This window comes from Erinaceus europaeus, chromosome 2, assembly GCF_950295315.1.
Source record: "Erinaceus europaeus chromosome 2, mEriEur2.1, whole genome shotgun sequence".
Taxonomy (NCBI): domain Eukaryota; kingdom Metazoa; phylum Chordata; class Mammalia; order Eulipotyphla; family Erinaceidae; genus Erinaceus; species Erinaceus europaeus.
In genome coordinates, this window is record NC_080163.1 from 43539009 (window position 1) to 43552826 (window position 13818).

The 13818-nt window shown below is 54.0% G+C and overlaps 1 protein-coding gene across 2 annotated transcripts in view; it reads right to left on the reverse strand.

Annotated features, from left to right (window-relative positions):
- Positions 1 to 3354: 3354 nt before the first annotated feature.
- The window catches only part of SIL1 (SIL1 nucleotide exchange factor), a 315958-nt gene continuing 305494 nt past the window's right edge, over positions 3355 to 13818 (reverse strand). For both annotated transcript variants that reach the window (XM_060178915.1, XM_060178910.1), the window contains 3 exons: positions 8577 to 8673; positions 8034 to 8198; positions 3355 to 3866 (listed from right to left, as the gene is read on the reverse strand). In XM_060178915.1, coding sequence (XP_060034898.1) covers positions 3510 to 3866; positions 8034 to 8198; positions 8577 to 8673 — 619 coding nt within the window. In that variant the 3' untranslated portion in view covers positions 3355 to 3509. The remainder of the gene's footprint in view (positions 3867 to 8033; positions 8199 to 8576; positions 8674 to 13818) is intronic.

Consider the following 13818-nt stretch of genomic DNA (forward strand, 5'->3'; position numbering starts at 1 on the left):
CTGCCCTGTCCTCATCTTTTCTCATCACAGCCAGAAGAGGATGTTGTGACAGGGTGAGTCACCACAGGTCTCCCCTGCCCACAACTTTCCAAGGCACCCATCACAAAGCAGGAACTCAAGATGTGTCTTTCCCCAGCAGCTTACCTCCCCCGCCTGGCCCTGGACTCTTGCTGACCTGCAAATACCCCAGGAACTTGGCCCCCTGCGTTCCTAAGAAGAGCCCCCCTGATCCCAAGAGCTGGTGGCCTCACTCCCTTCTGTTCACTGTGCCTTCTCAGGGAGACAGCCTGGCAACCTGTCCCCTCAGCTGTCCCCCCTCACATCTCTTAGCACTCCTGGCCTGGTCTCCCATTATGTACTTACTTGTCCTGTAAGCCCCTCTCTGCTGTACTCGCATCCCAGGGCAGCAAAAGGAAAACCACCTCAGAGTTGATTTGTGAGATAATGAAAACATAGCAGCCAGGAGAACACCTAGAAAGCACCCTTTGCTTCCAGCTCCACCAGGATGAGGGTTTGCTTCTTTGCAAGACTGACAAGGCTTAGGACAACAGACATCTTGACACCTGTAGCTCCTGTGAACTTGTGGGTTCATCAAGTAGACTGCTCTCACTGTTGTCTCTTACCTGCAACTGCCCCAGCTCAATTGGCTTGTTCTTAAGCATCCTACAGGTCTCAGTCTGGCATGCAGTGCCTCTGGGAGAAACCTCCAACCTCAAGGCCTCCCCATCACAGCAGCACACACGACACCCTGTGAGTCACACACCCTGCCCCACCCTATGACTCTTTAAAGGCAGGGCCTATGATTTAGTAATCTCAGAACCCTGGAACTCAACAATATGTGGCTCAGTAAACAGTATGAATGAAAGAATGACTATGAATGAATCCAAACAGGTATGGAGGTCACACGTGAAGGTAGGACTCACCTGACTTTCTCCCATGCAGGGCCTTCAAGGATTAAGGCCAAGCTGTGGGCTCCTGGGTCAGCCACACATCCCTGCTGAAGTGTGGGGTGGGGACCCAGGACCCCACCACCACTCTATAGCCCTGTCACCTTCCTCCATGGAGGGCCAGGTTCAGCCCAGTCAAGGAGCAGGGGGAGCCTTCAGCAATCCAGTGCCTATGGGGCATCAGCCAGTCAGTGTTTAGTCCAGGACTTTGCCGTTAGGTCACGGACAGTGTGACCTGGGTAGGTGGGCCCCAACCTCTAACTGAAAGAAGTCACATCAACCCCCGTTCTGACCCTTATTACCATTTCCTGTCTAGTGGCCGGCCCAGCTCACGCCTCTTGGCCAGTTTCAGGATGGCACCCAAAGGACAGCAGAGAAGGCTCCTTCTACACCTGTAGACAATAGTCAGTGATCAACTGGATAGTGGAACCAGAACACAAACCATGCAGCCTGAGCCCACGCCCTGCAGCACACGCTGCCTGTCTACAGCTTCAGGGCAGCAGGGCACAGATGGCCCTAGAGGACCCTAATGAGGCTGTAGGGCTAATGTCACCCTCCCCAGTGCCTGGCCACTCTGTGGAGTTGGGTGAGGTGGGGAACAGCACTGTCACCTAGCCTGTGAGCTCAGTCAAAACTGGTACTAATGTAGCTCCTCTCCCTGCACCTCCAGATGCTACTTCCTTGGCCCCTGGGATCCCCCGAGAGTTGTGGTCCAAACTGTCCTGTTTTGCAGATATTCTATGCAGCTAGTCTTCTACCTGAAGACAGAAGGGATACTGGGGTCCTTCACTAGGTAGGCCTCTACAAGTGTCACTCCTTCCATAGTGATCCTTCCCTTAGCCCAGATTGGACCCTAGTGGTTACAGAGCTGTCAAGAGTTCTGAGGATCCCAGGATCGCTCAGCTCCCCACATCCTGGTGGCCTTCAGAGAGCACGGCTGCCTCAGTGCCACCCCCTCCATGACCCCTCCCCTCCCACACTTTTGCTCAACCATACACCCTCCTTTCTCCCAGCAGAAGAGAAGATAATCCCATCTCCTCACGTCACCTTCCTCCCTTCTCAAATCCACCCACAGAGTCTGCTGACACGGTTTTGAAAAGTGATTCAACCCTGGCCTTAACCAGACCCCAGCTAAGAGGGCACTGCCATCTCTCCTGGCCTCCACCTCTGCCTGTCAGCTGAGACACTCCGTTTCTGAGCCATGCTGGGGCCTTCCTCGCATGGCTGGTCAGCAAATCTCAGCTCTGTTACTCACGGCCTGCGTGACCACAGGCAGATCTCACCTCCCTGAGCCCAGAGTTCCTCGTCTGTCCTCAGATGTACTGCAAAGGCAATTAAGAGGGTTATTTGAGGCCGCAGGTGCCAACATGTGATGCTCACCCCCAGCTTTCTTGCCCTGGGGGAACAGGCTCCTGTGCCTGGCCCTCAGGGAGGACACTGGGTTGGCAACAACTCTCACAAGCCCCCATGTGATTCAGCACAAGAAGAAAGTCACCCCCTATTTCTCTGGGCCTCAGTTTCCCCTCAGCTCAGTGAAGCTGAGCTTTCTATAGGAAAGGCCAAGAAGGGTAGCTTTCTGCATGGAGGGGTGGGGGAAGGTCCCTGCCTGAGCAGCAGGAGGGAGCCTCTGGTGCATTGGAAAGGCTGAAAAACAAATGCACCAGAATCCAAATCAGGAAAGCCCAGAGCTGGGGTTGCCATGGCAACCTACAGCAGGTTCCCAGCCTGGCTCTCAGCCTCTATGGGGTGGGGGCCAGGACATGTCAGGCTTGGCTGCTCCCCCCCCCCCCCCCACCTCCCAGTACTCCTCAGGCTCTGCCCAGACTGGCAGCAACAAGGGAGAGGCAGGGGCACAGAGTGGCACCCCAGGTCAGACTTGTCCCAGCAGGTCAGACCTGGGCTCCCATTACCAGCTTCAGTGGGCTTGGGCCTCACTCAGAACATGGCTGACACCCAGAGTGTGGCTGGTGCCCAGCCTCCTTCCGCCAGCTCCCTCCCTGGCTATCAGCTGCCCGGGCTGACAGTGCAGTGCCAGCGGCTAGAATCTTATGATGTGGGCACAGGGCAGGGGGACAGAGAAGATTCCACCTATCCCCCCCAGGGCCAGCCAGGGCTGGGAGGGGAAGGAAAGGCAGGGCTCCAGGCCTGGGTGCACACTTCTCATTCAGCTGAGAAAACAAGTGCAGAGAAGGTTAAGTAGCTTCCCAAGGTCCCAGATACAAACAGTCCAAGTGGAGATGAATGAGGTCCCATCTGGGTCTTCTGTTCCTGCACCCACACCCTTCCAGTCTGTTGGCAGGGCCCTCAGGAGCCAGGCACCCCACCTATTCACCCAACAGTTTGTTTCCCTGGGGGCTTCAGGCACAGCTCTGCCCCCTCTGTACAGACACATAGTAGACAGACAGACTGGCCTTGATGCCTCTATTTAATGCCATGCCAGCACTGCCCAGGTCACACCTCTGCCCACAGGGAAGGCCTCCCTCCTGCATGGTGTCCCCTCAGAGGCCCCCTGCTGGTGCCCTCGGCCTCACTGGCCCAGTCCAGCCCCTGTGTCGGGGAACCTCATCTCAGCTCCTTCAGCAAGCTGGTGATGGAGCCCAGCAGCTCCCGGAAGTAGCCATCTTCCTCACCCTCCTGCAGCTCCAGGGCAGCCAATGCCTGGTACTCAGCCTGTAGGCTGCTCAGCGTCTGGCTGAGCTGGAGGTCCTGGCGGTAGCGATCCCGGCAGGTGGCCAGCAGGGCACCCAGAGTCTGCAGCACCTTCTCTCGGGCATCGTGCTCAGGCAGGGCCAGGAGGCGTGCAGTGATCTCACACCAGCCCTGCTCCTGCAGGCTGGGCAGAAGATGCACCTGGCGGTACTGCTGCAGCTTCTGTGGGGACATATCCCGGGTCAGCTCGGCCTCCTCCTCTGCAAACATCTGCCATCCATGGAGCAGGGCCCCAGGGGTGGGGAGAAGAGAACACACAAGAGGGTCAGCTCTCCAGGGATGGCAATGACCCAGGAGCCCAAATCTCCCTTCACCACCCTGGGCCTCAAAGGCCTTCATGGGAGACAGGTCAGATGGAGTCACATGTCCACATATACCCTCCCCACACCCATCTGTCCTCCATCCACACCACACCAAGTGTGCCAAAGAAACTAAGCTGGACACAGTCCCAGGGTCCTCAGGGGGCTCAGGGTGTAGCAGGAGAATTAAAGTGAGTGGGACCACTCCTCAACAGCACACTTAACACTTAATCCAGCTGTGCGTTTTTGGAGGCTCTACCCCAGCAGTGAATGACTAAGGCCCAGTGTTCTCTCCTGAGTGAAGCTTGTCCAACCCTTCAGGACTTAGGAGGATGAACACTTGGCCAGAGCCTAGCACAAAGAACACACCCAATGAAGTTTCAGTCTTAAGTGCTGCTACATATATTTTCCTCAGTAGGCATTAGCTACATGAGTGCCTTCCATATATACAGATCTATTCCCTCAGAGGCCAGGATAAGGGCACAGAAAGAACCACAGTTCCCTGAGTCTGGAGGGGAAGTGGGGTTTTCCAAGTGGCATGAATGGAGGGTCCACAGTAGCCTGAGATGTCTCCTCTGAAGACAAGCTATTCTGGTTATCAGGGCATGAGGCTTAAGGGTCAGGCTGGGGAGGACCTAGAACACATGGAGACCTGGGGATCCCTCTGAGGAAGGGAACCTTCATATAAGAGGGTGGTGGCCTGGGAAGTTCAGGAAAGTTAGTGAGGAAATCACATACTTGCTTGTGTCTTTACAGTACAGAAATGCAGCCCTATCTGTGTGGTGGGAACCAGTCCTGCCAGAGTCAGGAAAGCAGGGAAGATGGGGTGGGGGGCTGGGGGGCACCACACAGAAATTTACCACATGGTTTGTGCTAAATCTTCTCATCCCACAAGAAAAAAGATGGAATCTCTGCCCTAGATCCAAAGGGAAAGGAGTAATCAGGTATGCGGAGGGCTGCCTGGACCTTCGAGACTCTTACCCAGGTTGGCGAAGGAAGTGGGGGGGGGGGGGGTTGTAGACCTGGGGGTTGGCTTCCTGGAACAGCAAAGATTGAGAATGGCTAAGCAGTTCTCTCCTAGCCTATTCCCCAAAGTCCTGGCAGCTACCTCTCCTCAACCTCTGGTGTGTGTGTGTTCCCTGGAACCCTGTGCCCATAGGACCTGGTCTTCCTGAAGGGGTTCAATCCATGCATGTCACACCTGGGTGGCTGTCACATAATTCTCCCCAAGGGGTCTGGGAGACAGCTCCCACCTACCTGACTCCATAGTGAGGTCAGGAACCTGACCATGAGCTTTGGCAACCTGAGACACAACCTGGGACAGAAGCTGGTAAATGTCTGCCGGGAAGTGCTGGGAGGGAGGGCACAGAAATGGGGACCAGCAGCAGAGGCAGGGAGAGGACCCTGCCCTGTCAATACTGGTGAAGGAGATGGGGAGGGGCACCCCATCTGTGGAGGCTGTGTCTCTGCAGATGCAGCAGTCAGAGGTAGGTGTAAAATCTCCATGGAAGCTGCTGCCTTCCCACAAACTCCATCCTGGAGATATAAGCACCGGCTGGCAGCCAGTCACCCCTTCCTGGAGGTGGGCCTGGACCTTCCCCAGCTTGGCTGGCTCTTTATTTCAGAGGAACCACAAGAACATAGATGCCCTGAAGGCCTTGAGCACAGAGCAGGCTGAGGTCTGTGTCTCAGTACTCCCAGGATGAAGCCCCTGCATTGCCCTCCTCCCTGCAGTGGGAAGGCTGTCTCCGTACTGTCTGCAGACACTAGTGTCCCTGATCTTCACGGCTCCCTGGGGAGACTGCCTGGAGGAAGCTCTCTACCTCACCATGGCAGAGGCCCATGGACATCAGGGGAAGGAGGAAGGCGGTATCTCCTGGCAAACGCCAATGCCATGCCCTTCCCCAGGCTGGTTGGCCTATTCCTGAGACATCAACTGTGCCCGGGTCTTATTAATTGGATGTGGGTGACACATTTTTCCCTGCTGTTCTGAGAAACTTGGTTTCTGCAGCTTGCAGAAGTGGGGTGCAGGATGGGGTGGGCAGAATATGAGTAAATTTGAGAGGGAGGGAGAAAGAGAGACAGACTGAGGGAATGAGAGCCAGCACACACACACACACACACACAGAGAGAGAGAGAGAGAGAGAGAGAGATTGAGAGAGAGGTGCTCATATAGCTTGGGAGAGAAGCAGGCACAAGGAGCTCTGACCTCCAGCCCCAGGCCAGGGGAGGAGTTGGGGAAGAAGGGCTTGGTTCCTGGCCTTTAGCTTGGCTGTGGCACTGTGCCCAGCCCGGCTCCACTAACCTGCAGTCAGCCATTCAGGAAGAGCGTGGCTGAGTAAGGCAGCTGAGAGCCCTGCCAGCGCTCCGCAGCAGCTGAGCTCAGAGTCCAGGCCTGGCCGGCTCCACGGTCTCCTTAATTAAGACACTTTTCAGGCTCACAAAGACCAGAGTGGGCCAGGCACCAAGTCTCCTCCCAGACAACTAGCAAGTGAGGTCCTCATGGTCCCCAGGGCAGCCTCTCTAAGCCCCTGTGCCCAGAGCTCCCTGAGGAGGCATCCACAGTTTCTAGTCTCTCCCAGCTCAGCCTCAAGCTAGCCCCTGGCTCCTGGCCAGGCTCTGGGTTCTGCAGTGGCTCTGAGGTGTAGTGCTTCAGCCCCATGGCCTTTCACTCACACATGGCTATCCTAGCTATGCCCTATGTTTGCCCTGTGTCACACTAAGCCCTGACCACTGCCAGCACTCCTTCCCCACCAGTCCTGGAGATCCAGCTCAGTAGTGGCTCCTTATAGACATACAGACTCAGAAACCTGGGGTTGTGGCTCTAAAGAGGGGTCCCACCCATTGCCTTGCTCCCTGCCCAGCTCAGGGCTAGCCTGCTAGCTCAGGAGTACTCTGTTAGAAAACTGGTCCTGAAGTATGTACAGCCGAGAATGTTCCTAGCTGTGACCATGGAACGTGAGTTTAGACCAACAGGAATGCAGAGGTTATTACATGGGCTCCTGTGCTAAGTATGGTTAGACACGGGCCCTAGGTCGGTATTTACATTATTTACATACTTTTCCCATATTTGGGAGGTGCTCTCTTCCCTGATCCAGCTTTCTAGTCCTTTTCTCAACTCTGACACTATCTTCCCAAAGACAACACTTTCAGCCCATCTGCATGTTAGCTGTCGGGCTCAGGCAAAAATTAGTAAAGTCATAGGCCCTTGGAATATACCTAAAATAGACTTCCTAGCTTCTTCCAGAATGGAGACCTCAAATCTCATCTGCTATAGTCTTACTTTTAGGTTCCTGCTTATTAAACAAAATGTTATGCTTTATATCTTAATGCTTTTCAGCCACCAAGTTGTAGATGCTACCATGATGCCAACCTGACTTCCCTGGGCAGACAACCTCACCAATGTGTCCTAGAACCCCACACCTCCCCAGAGCCCTACTCCACTAGGGAAAGATAAAAACAGGCTGGGGGAATGGACCTGTCAATGCCCATGTTCATCAGAGAAGCAATTACAGAGTCCAGACCTTCCACCTTCTGCACCCCATAAAGATCTTTGGTCCATACTCCCAGAGGGATAAAGAATACGGAAGCGGGAGTCGGGCTGTAGCGCAGCGGGTTAAGCGCAGGTGGCGCAAAGCACAAGGACCGGTATAAGGATCCCGGTTCGAACCCCGGCTCCCCACCTGCAGGGGAGTCGCTTCACAGGCGGTGAAGCAGGTCTGCAGGTGTCTGTCTTTCTCTCCTCCTCTTTGTCTTCCCCTCCTCTCTCCATTTCTCTCTGTCCTATCCAACAACGACAATAACAATAATAACTACAACAATAAAACAACAAGGGCAACAAAAGGGAATAAATAAATAAAATAAATATTTTTTTTAAAAAAAGAATACGGAAGCTTCCAGTGGAGGGATGGGATATGGAACTCTGGAGGTGGGAACTGTGTAGACCTTGAACCCCTTTTACCCCACAATCTTGTCAATCATTATTAAATCACTAATAAAAACAAATTTTAAAAAAGAGGGGTGAGGAGGTGGACGGAATAGACAGATATGGCAGGGGCCCAGGGGGCCCAGCACCCACCTTCTCAGTGACCAGGTCATAGAGCAGGGTGACCACGCGCACGGCCAGCACATCTGTGCCCTTGTCCTGCACTAGGCTCCGCAGGACCTGCAGCCCGCCCAGCTTCAGAAACTGCTGCTGGGCATACGGGAAGTGTCGCAGCAGGGAGCACAGTGCAAACAGGACCTGGCGAGGCAGAACCACACAGGTCACGAGGGAGGAACACCTTCCCCTGGAGCCTGAAAAGGCAGCCAGAGGGACTCCAAAGACCTTGGTCCCCATCCCTCCTACCCCCCCCCCCCAACTTGAGTACACTCCACTCCAGAGCCCAAGTCTAGGACAGCCAGTCAGACACCATCAATCTCATCGAATGCTCAGAGGCCCAGGAAAGGAAGTGGTGCTCTGGTGCACAGGGAGCCTGACCTCCAGACAGCTTAGGTGGTGGCCACACTGACGCCACCCAGTAAGGGCCACTGGAGGGGCCCAAAGTGACTGGCACAGCCTGGAGATGATGGACCCCCTGTTCTTTCAGATTCCATGGGTAGAGGAGGAAGCAGAAGGCACCTTCTTCTTTGCAGCGAGAGGCTGCTCAGTGGCCAGGATGACCAGCAGTTTCTGCAGCGCGCCGCCCTCGATGGCCTCCACCTGGACCTTCGGGTTGCTGTGGGAAGCAGCAAATGAGAGCGTGACTTTACATCTGCCGGCTAACTTGGGAGCACTTCTTCATGGCCAGCACAGGGACAGGGTGGTTAGGGAGCCAACACCCCCACCACAACCACTGCTGGGAGCAACACAGTATATGGAAGGAAGTGTGTTAGGGAACACAGCTCACAGTGAGAAAAAGGATTATGGGACATGAATGTAATTAGCATGCAGCTGATGTCAGCCTGAAAAGCATACGATGGACTTACTCAAACCCACAAGGGATTGTGGGTGTATAGGAAGTTATCTAAGTGAATGTTTGGCAGAAATTGGGCTCTCTGTTCCTGCTGCTGTTCCCGTGTTGGTCCTTCTCCCCGACCTGCCACGCCCCTTCCCCTGACCTGAACATGTGTATCTGAACACTGGCGACTAGCTTAAAGACTCACAGCACCCTGCCATCATGACTAGCCACTCTGTCCCCTTTTGCCGATTTTGCTCCAACAGTTTTTGTGTGCCTGCATAATCAGTGTTGTAATAAACCTCCCATGTGTGAAACCCCCATCAAAAGTGACCACAGAAGTCTTTTATTTTTTAATTACTACAGAGGGGCCCCACAGGCTAGCCAGAACAGAGCTGGGGAAGTGACCCCCCCCCCATTCAGGGAGGATCTAGTTGGTACAAGGCCTATGGTCAGATGACAGGGCCAAGGGCCCCCATCTCCCCATGCCCAGCAGCTGGTGTGTTGAGTGATCTGGAAAGGGAATCACCTCTATTAACATCATTATTTATTAACAGAATTATTACCAATTCTATTGCTAATAAAGGGATATTATTATTAATTCTATGTTATGTCATTCTGACAGCACAAGTGCTACATCAGGGTGCTCCAGTGGGAGCCCCTCCCCACACTCCTGAAGTCAGTGTTGATGCGCCTCCTCCTAAGAATCTAGACACATCACACACTGGGGCAGTGACTGACAGATCTTCTCCCCATGGGGTATGGTGCTCCTCGAGGCTAGGGTACTCCTCCTCTCCTGTGTGCAGCACACGAGGAAAGTGAAGCAAGAAGGCTTATGAGAGGAAGGGAAAGAGGAAGAACAAGACCAAGGGAGCGTCTGAGTGCCTACAGAGCCAACAGCATACTGGGCCCAGCTGCCTCCCCACAGACCCTCCATGCCGCCAGAACACCACTGCCATTTCCTCTGCCCTGAATTCTCACACTCAGCACAGAGCCTGGTGTAAACAAGGAGTGGCAGGACAATGTTCACAACCGTGGCTGTACCAAGCAGCAAATGGGTAGCAGTGAAATACTCAAGCCCAGAACTGTGTCCAGAGCCCTTCTCCCCATACTGGGAAGGAGAAAGTGACAAGATGTATGTAATTATGGCAGGCAGGGCTTGGCTGATGGCTCATCTGGTAGAGTGTACCATGTTATCATGTTTGAGGACCCAGGTTCAAGCCTCCACTCCCTACCTGCGGGGGGAAACTTCATGAGCAGTGAGCAGTGCTATAGGTCTCTCTCCTATCAGTTTTTCTCTCTCCCTCCATTTTCCTCTGTCTCTATCAGAACAAAGAAAAGAAAGAAAAGGCCACTCGGAGCAATGTGAGTCATTGTGAGGTGCCGAGTCCCTGACCTTGGTGGCAAGAAAGGAAAAGGAAAGAAAAAATACTAGAAAGAGAACGAAGAGAGAGAGAAAGAAAGGAAGGAAGAGAGAGAGAAAGGATAAGATGGTAGGCATAGTCCTCCTGATTGGATCTTTGTGGCATGAAAGCCTCAAGCAAGGGAAGCATCCTAAGATCAAATTAGTGATCAATTAAGAAGCAAGTATCAAGCACAGACCCTTGAAGAGAAAAAAGCTCCCTGTCAGCCCACCGTGAGGCAGAGAGAAAAACGGTGCTAACTCACACAGAGCCTAAGGTGAGATCTGGGCCAGGGGTCAGGCTGTGGTCTGAGCACTGCCCACCCACAAGGACACCAGGTATGTGCCTGACTCTGGCTCCTGCTGTCTTATCCTCCCAGGCCACCAGCTCCCTGGAGCACTTGTCCTCCTCAGCCCCAAGCTTGGCAGGGGGTCCCTGCGACACCCTGAAGAATGAGTCAGGCTGAAGGGAAGCCAAGCCAAGTCAGCGGGCGTCCTGGCTGGAAATCCTGAGAGAAGGGGTGGCAGGTGGGGGCTGTTACACCAGGATCTCCAGAAAACTGCTTGTGTACAGTGACAACAGGCCACACTCTGCTTCCACTAAGCACCAAGTATTGGCTCCACGGCTCACAGGGGATTTAGTACCCTATGCTGGTTTTCCTGAGGTAAAATGGGGGCAGCTCCTTGCTGTGTCCTCCTAAATCAGAAAGGAAGTACATCAGTGTCACCAGCCCTGCTTGCAGTCCCTGTCAGCGGCCTGGAGATGGTGGGTCCCCGGGGAAGGGTGGTCATAGCCCCTCTCCACAGGCAGGTGGGTGCTGATATGGGGGAAGGGGCTGGGAGTGGAGCCTCTCCCCTGCCCCCCAATGTGAGAAAGGCAGCTGCTTCATCAGAGTCTGAGCTAATTAGGGCTGTCTGCCATCATGTGCCTGAGAACGCTCACCCGCGACAGGCAGGGTCTAAGAAAAGATGACGACCGCATGGAGAGATTCACACAAACGTCAGATGCCACCTCTTAGAGAAGGGGAGCTGTGAGGCCCGATGCAGCATAAGTCTTGGGGGGCACCCCAAGAGCCACACCTGCAGGGGCTGTCAGAGACAGTCTACGAAGTGTCCTATCTGCTGAGAACATGACCCGCCATCCCTCAGAGTCAAGATGGAAACTCAGGAACAGAGGGGGTGTCCCGAGACCCCTGCCACCTCCCAGATGGCCATGCTAGGGGCGAGGAGACAGTATGTAGAGGTCATGGACTCTGCCCACCCAGGCCTCACCTAGTGAGAAGGAGCAAAGACACCCCCTCTAAGAGAACCCCTGCACAAACAATATGAAAACAACTCCCAAGACCAATGGGGAGGGCACACAGCATGGAGACAAATCCCCATGGACCTGAGAGGGACAATGAGAGGCCCCGGGGAGCTGTGTGTCCCTGGTGGGCTTGTCCACAGGAACCGCAGTGTGGGTCAGGGCCAGAGAGCCCTCTGTCCACAGGAGATCCAGCAGGCAGTTGCTGACACGGAGCTGCTGAGGAAAGCCCTGCATACAGTAGGAGGCTCTCTGCCGCCCAGCACCAAAGCAGGATCCAAAGTAGATGTGAGATGTGAGGGCAACCTGGCTGAGACATCTGTCACCCCACTGATGTCCCCTTCCTCCCTCACGGTTCATGCGCGTCCCTCCCAGAGCTGTGTGCTCAGTTGAAAAGGACAGCTTTCCCCGAATAGAGACGGACCAGTCTCTGGCCAAAAGTACACGAGTAGCTGTGCTCCCCTGCTAGAACCTCCAAACAAGCTCTCAAGGGCCAAAGTAGATCTGAGAGACCTAGCTCCTCACCCATTCTCACTTTGGCCAATTTGAGACAAACTCAGTACCTAACAATGATGAAGAAGAAGAAAAAAAAAAAAAGGCAGCATCACACTGTCAGATTCTCCTTATAGATTTCAGCATGGATGAATAAAGGCTTTATTTACTATTGATTTAGCAGAGCCGAGTGGCTCTGAAACTAAGGTTCAAAGGCAGCTCAGGAAAGCCAGGAGGACTTCCCAAGAAGAGCAAGACCAGATGCCCAGGAATATAGGTGTAGACAAGAATGTTTGGATAGGAGGAAGGGCAGGTGCTCAGGGAACAGCATAAGGGGTGTGGAGAGGCAGGGATAACACTCACTGGAAGGCTGTAAGGTAGAGCCCACATGGGGCAGGGCTGGGTGGGCTGGGACACCAGATGTGATGGTCATGCCAAAGAGTCCTGTCCTCTTTGTGGTTGACGTTCAGGTTCACAGAACCTCTGCTTCTCCATCCTCAGTCCACCACAAGACTAAACTCAGAGCCAAAACTGAGGTTCAGGTCCTGGAACATGATGGCAGAGGACCTAGTGGGGGTTGTATTGTTATGCAGAAAACTGGTAAATGTTATGCATGTACAAACTATTGTATTTACTGTCAACTGTAAAACATTATCCCCCCCCACAAAAAAAAAAAAAAGAATTGAGCCTCCAGAGCACATAGAAACAGGGCCCAGACTCCAGGGAAGGGAGCTGGGGGCACAATGTCAAAGCTGGTGTGCTCTGGCTCTGTGGTATATGTACCCAGCTCCCAGAACTGACATCCTTTTTGCTATCCCTTCTACTCCTTGTCATCCTGGTGGGGCAGGCTCCCAAACCTCAGGTCTGAGGAGAGGACCTGTGACGTGGAGATGGCCAAACAGCTCACTGCCCAGGCCCATAAGGGTCACCCAGGGCTGTCTTCCTTGCTGGAGTCAGGACTGAGTCAGCCCTCCTCACCACAGGGAAGGCTGCTGGCAGCAAGATGCTCCTACAGTCACACAAACAGTAGCTGAGTCTCCCCCATGCTGGGGAGAGAGGCCAATGCAGAACAGGAGAGAAAAGAGATCAAGCACAGGAGAAGTAAATCAGAAAAAGAAGTCTGATGCCTTCTGTAACTTGATGAAATTACTTTCAAAAGACAACAAGCTCACTTTTACACCTTCAGTAGAGTCCTGAGAACTGGGGTGAGGAGAGCAGTGTGTGGTCACAGGGCAGGGTACAGCCTGGGAGCCCGGCCTTCTCTCCTAGGCACCTTGAATGAGGGGCTCATGCTAACCCTGGGCACTGTCCCAGGCCTCAGGGCTCCGTAGATACTTCAGAGGGACCATACAACACTCTATGGAAACAGTCTTCCAGTGCTACCCCAGAGTTGAGGGGCTGTGAGACAGAGCAATGGAGGGTGGGAGATCAAGGAAGGAGTTCCCAGACAGCACCAATGTGCTCTGAGAACCTCTCTTCCCTAGCAGCTCAGCCGTGGGCTCTGAATGTTCATTGCATGTGATCCAGGGGAGGAGAGACCCAGAATAACTTAACAGTGAGGTCTTGGGGCTGGGTCAGGGTGGAGATGCCTTGGTGAGGCATGGCGCACCAGGTTAAGTGCACATAGTATGAAGAGCAAGGAACCACGCAAGGATCCTGATTTGAGCCCCCGGCTCTCCATCTGCAGGGGGGTCACTTCACAAACAGTGAAGCAGGTCTGCAGGTCTCT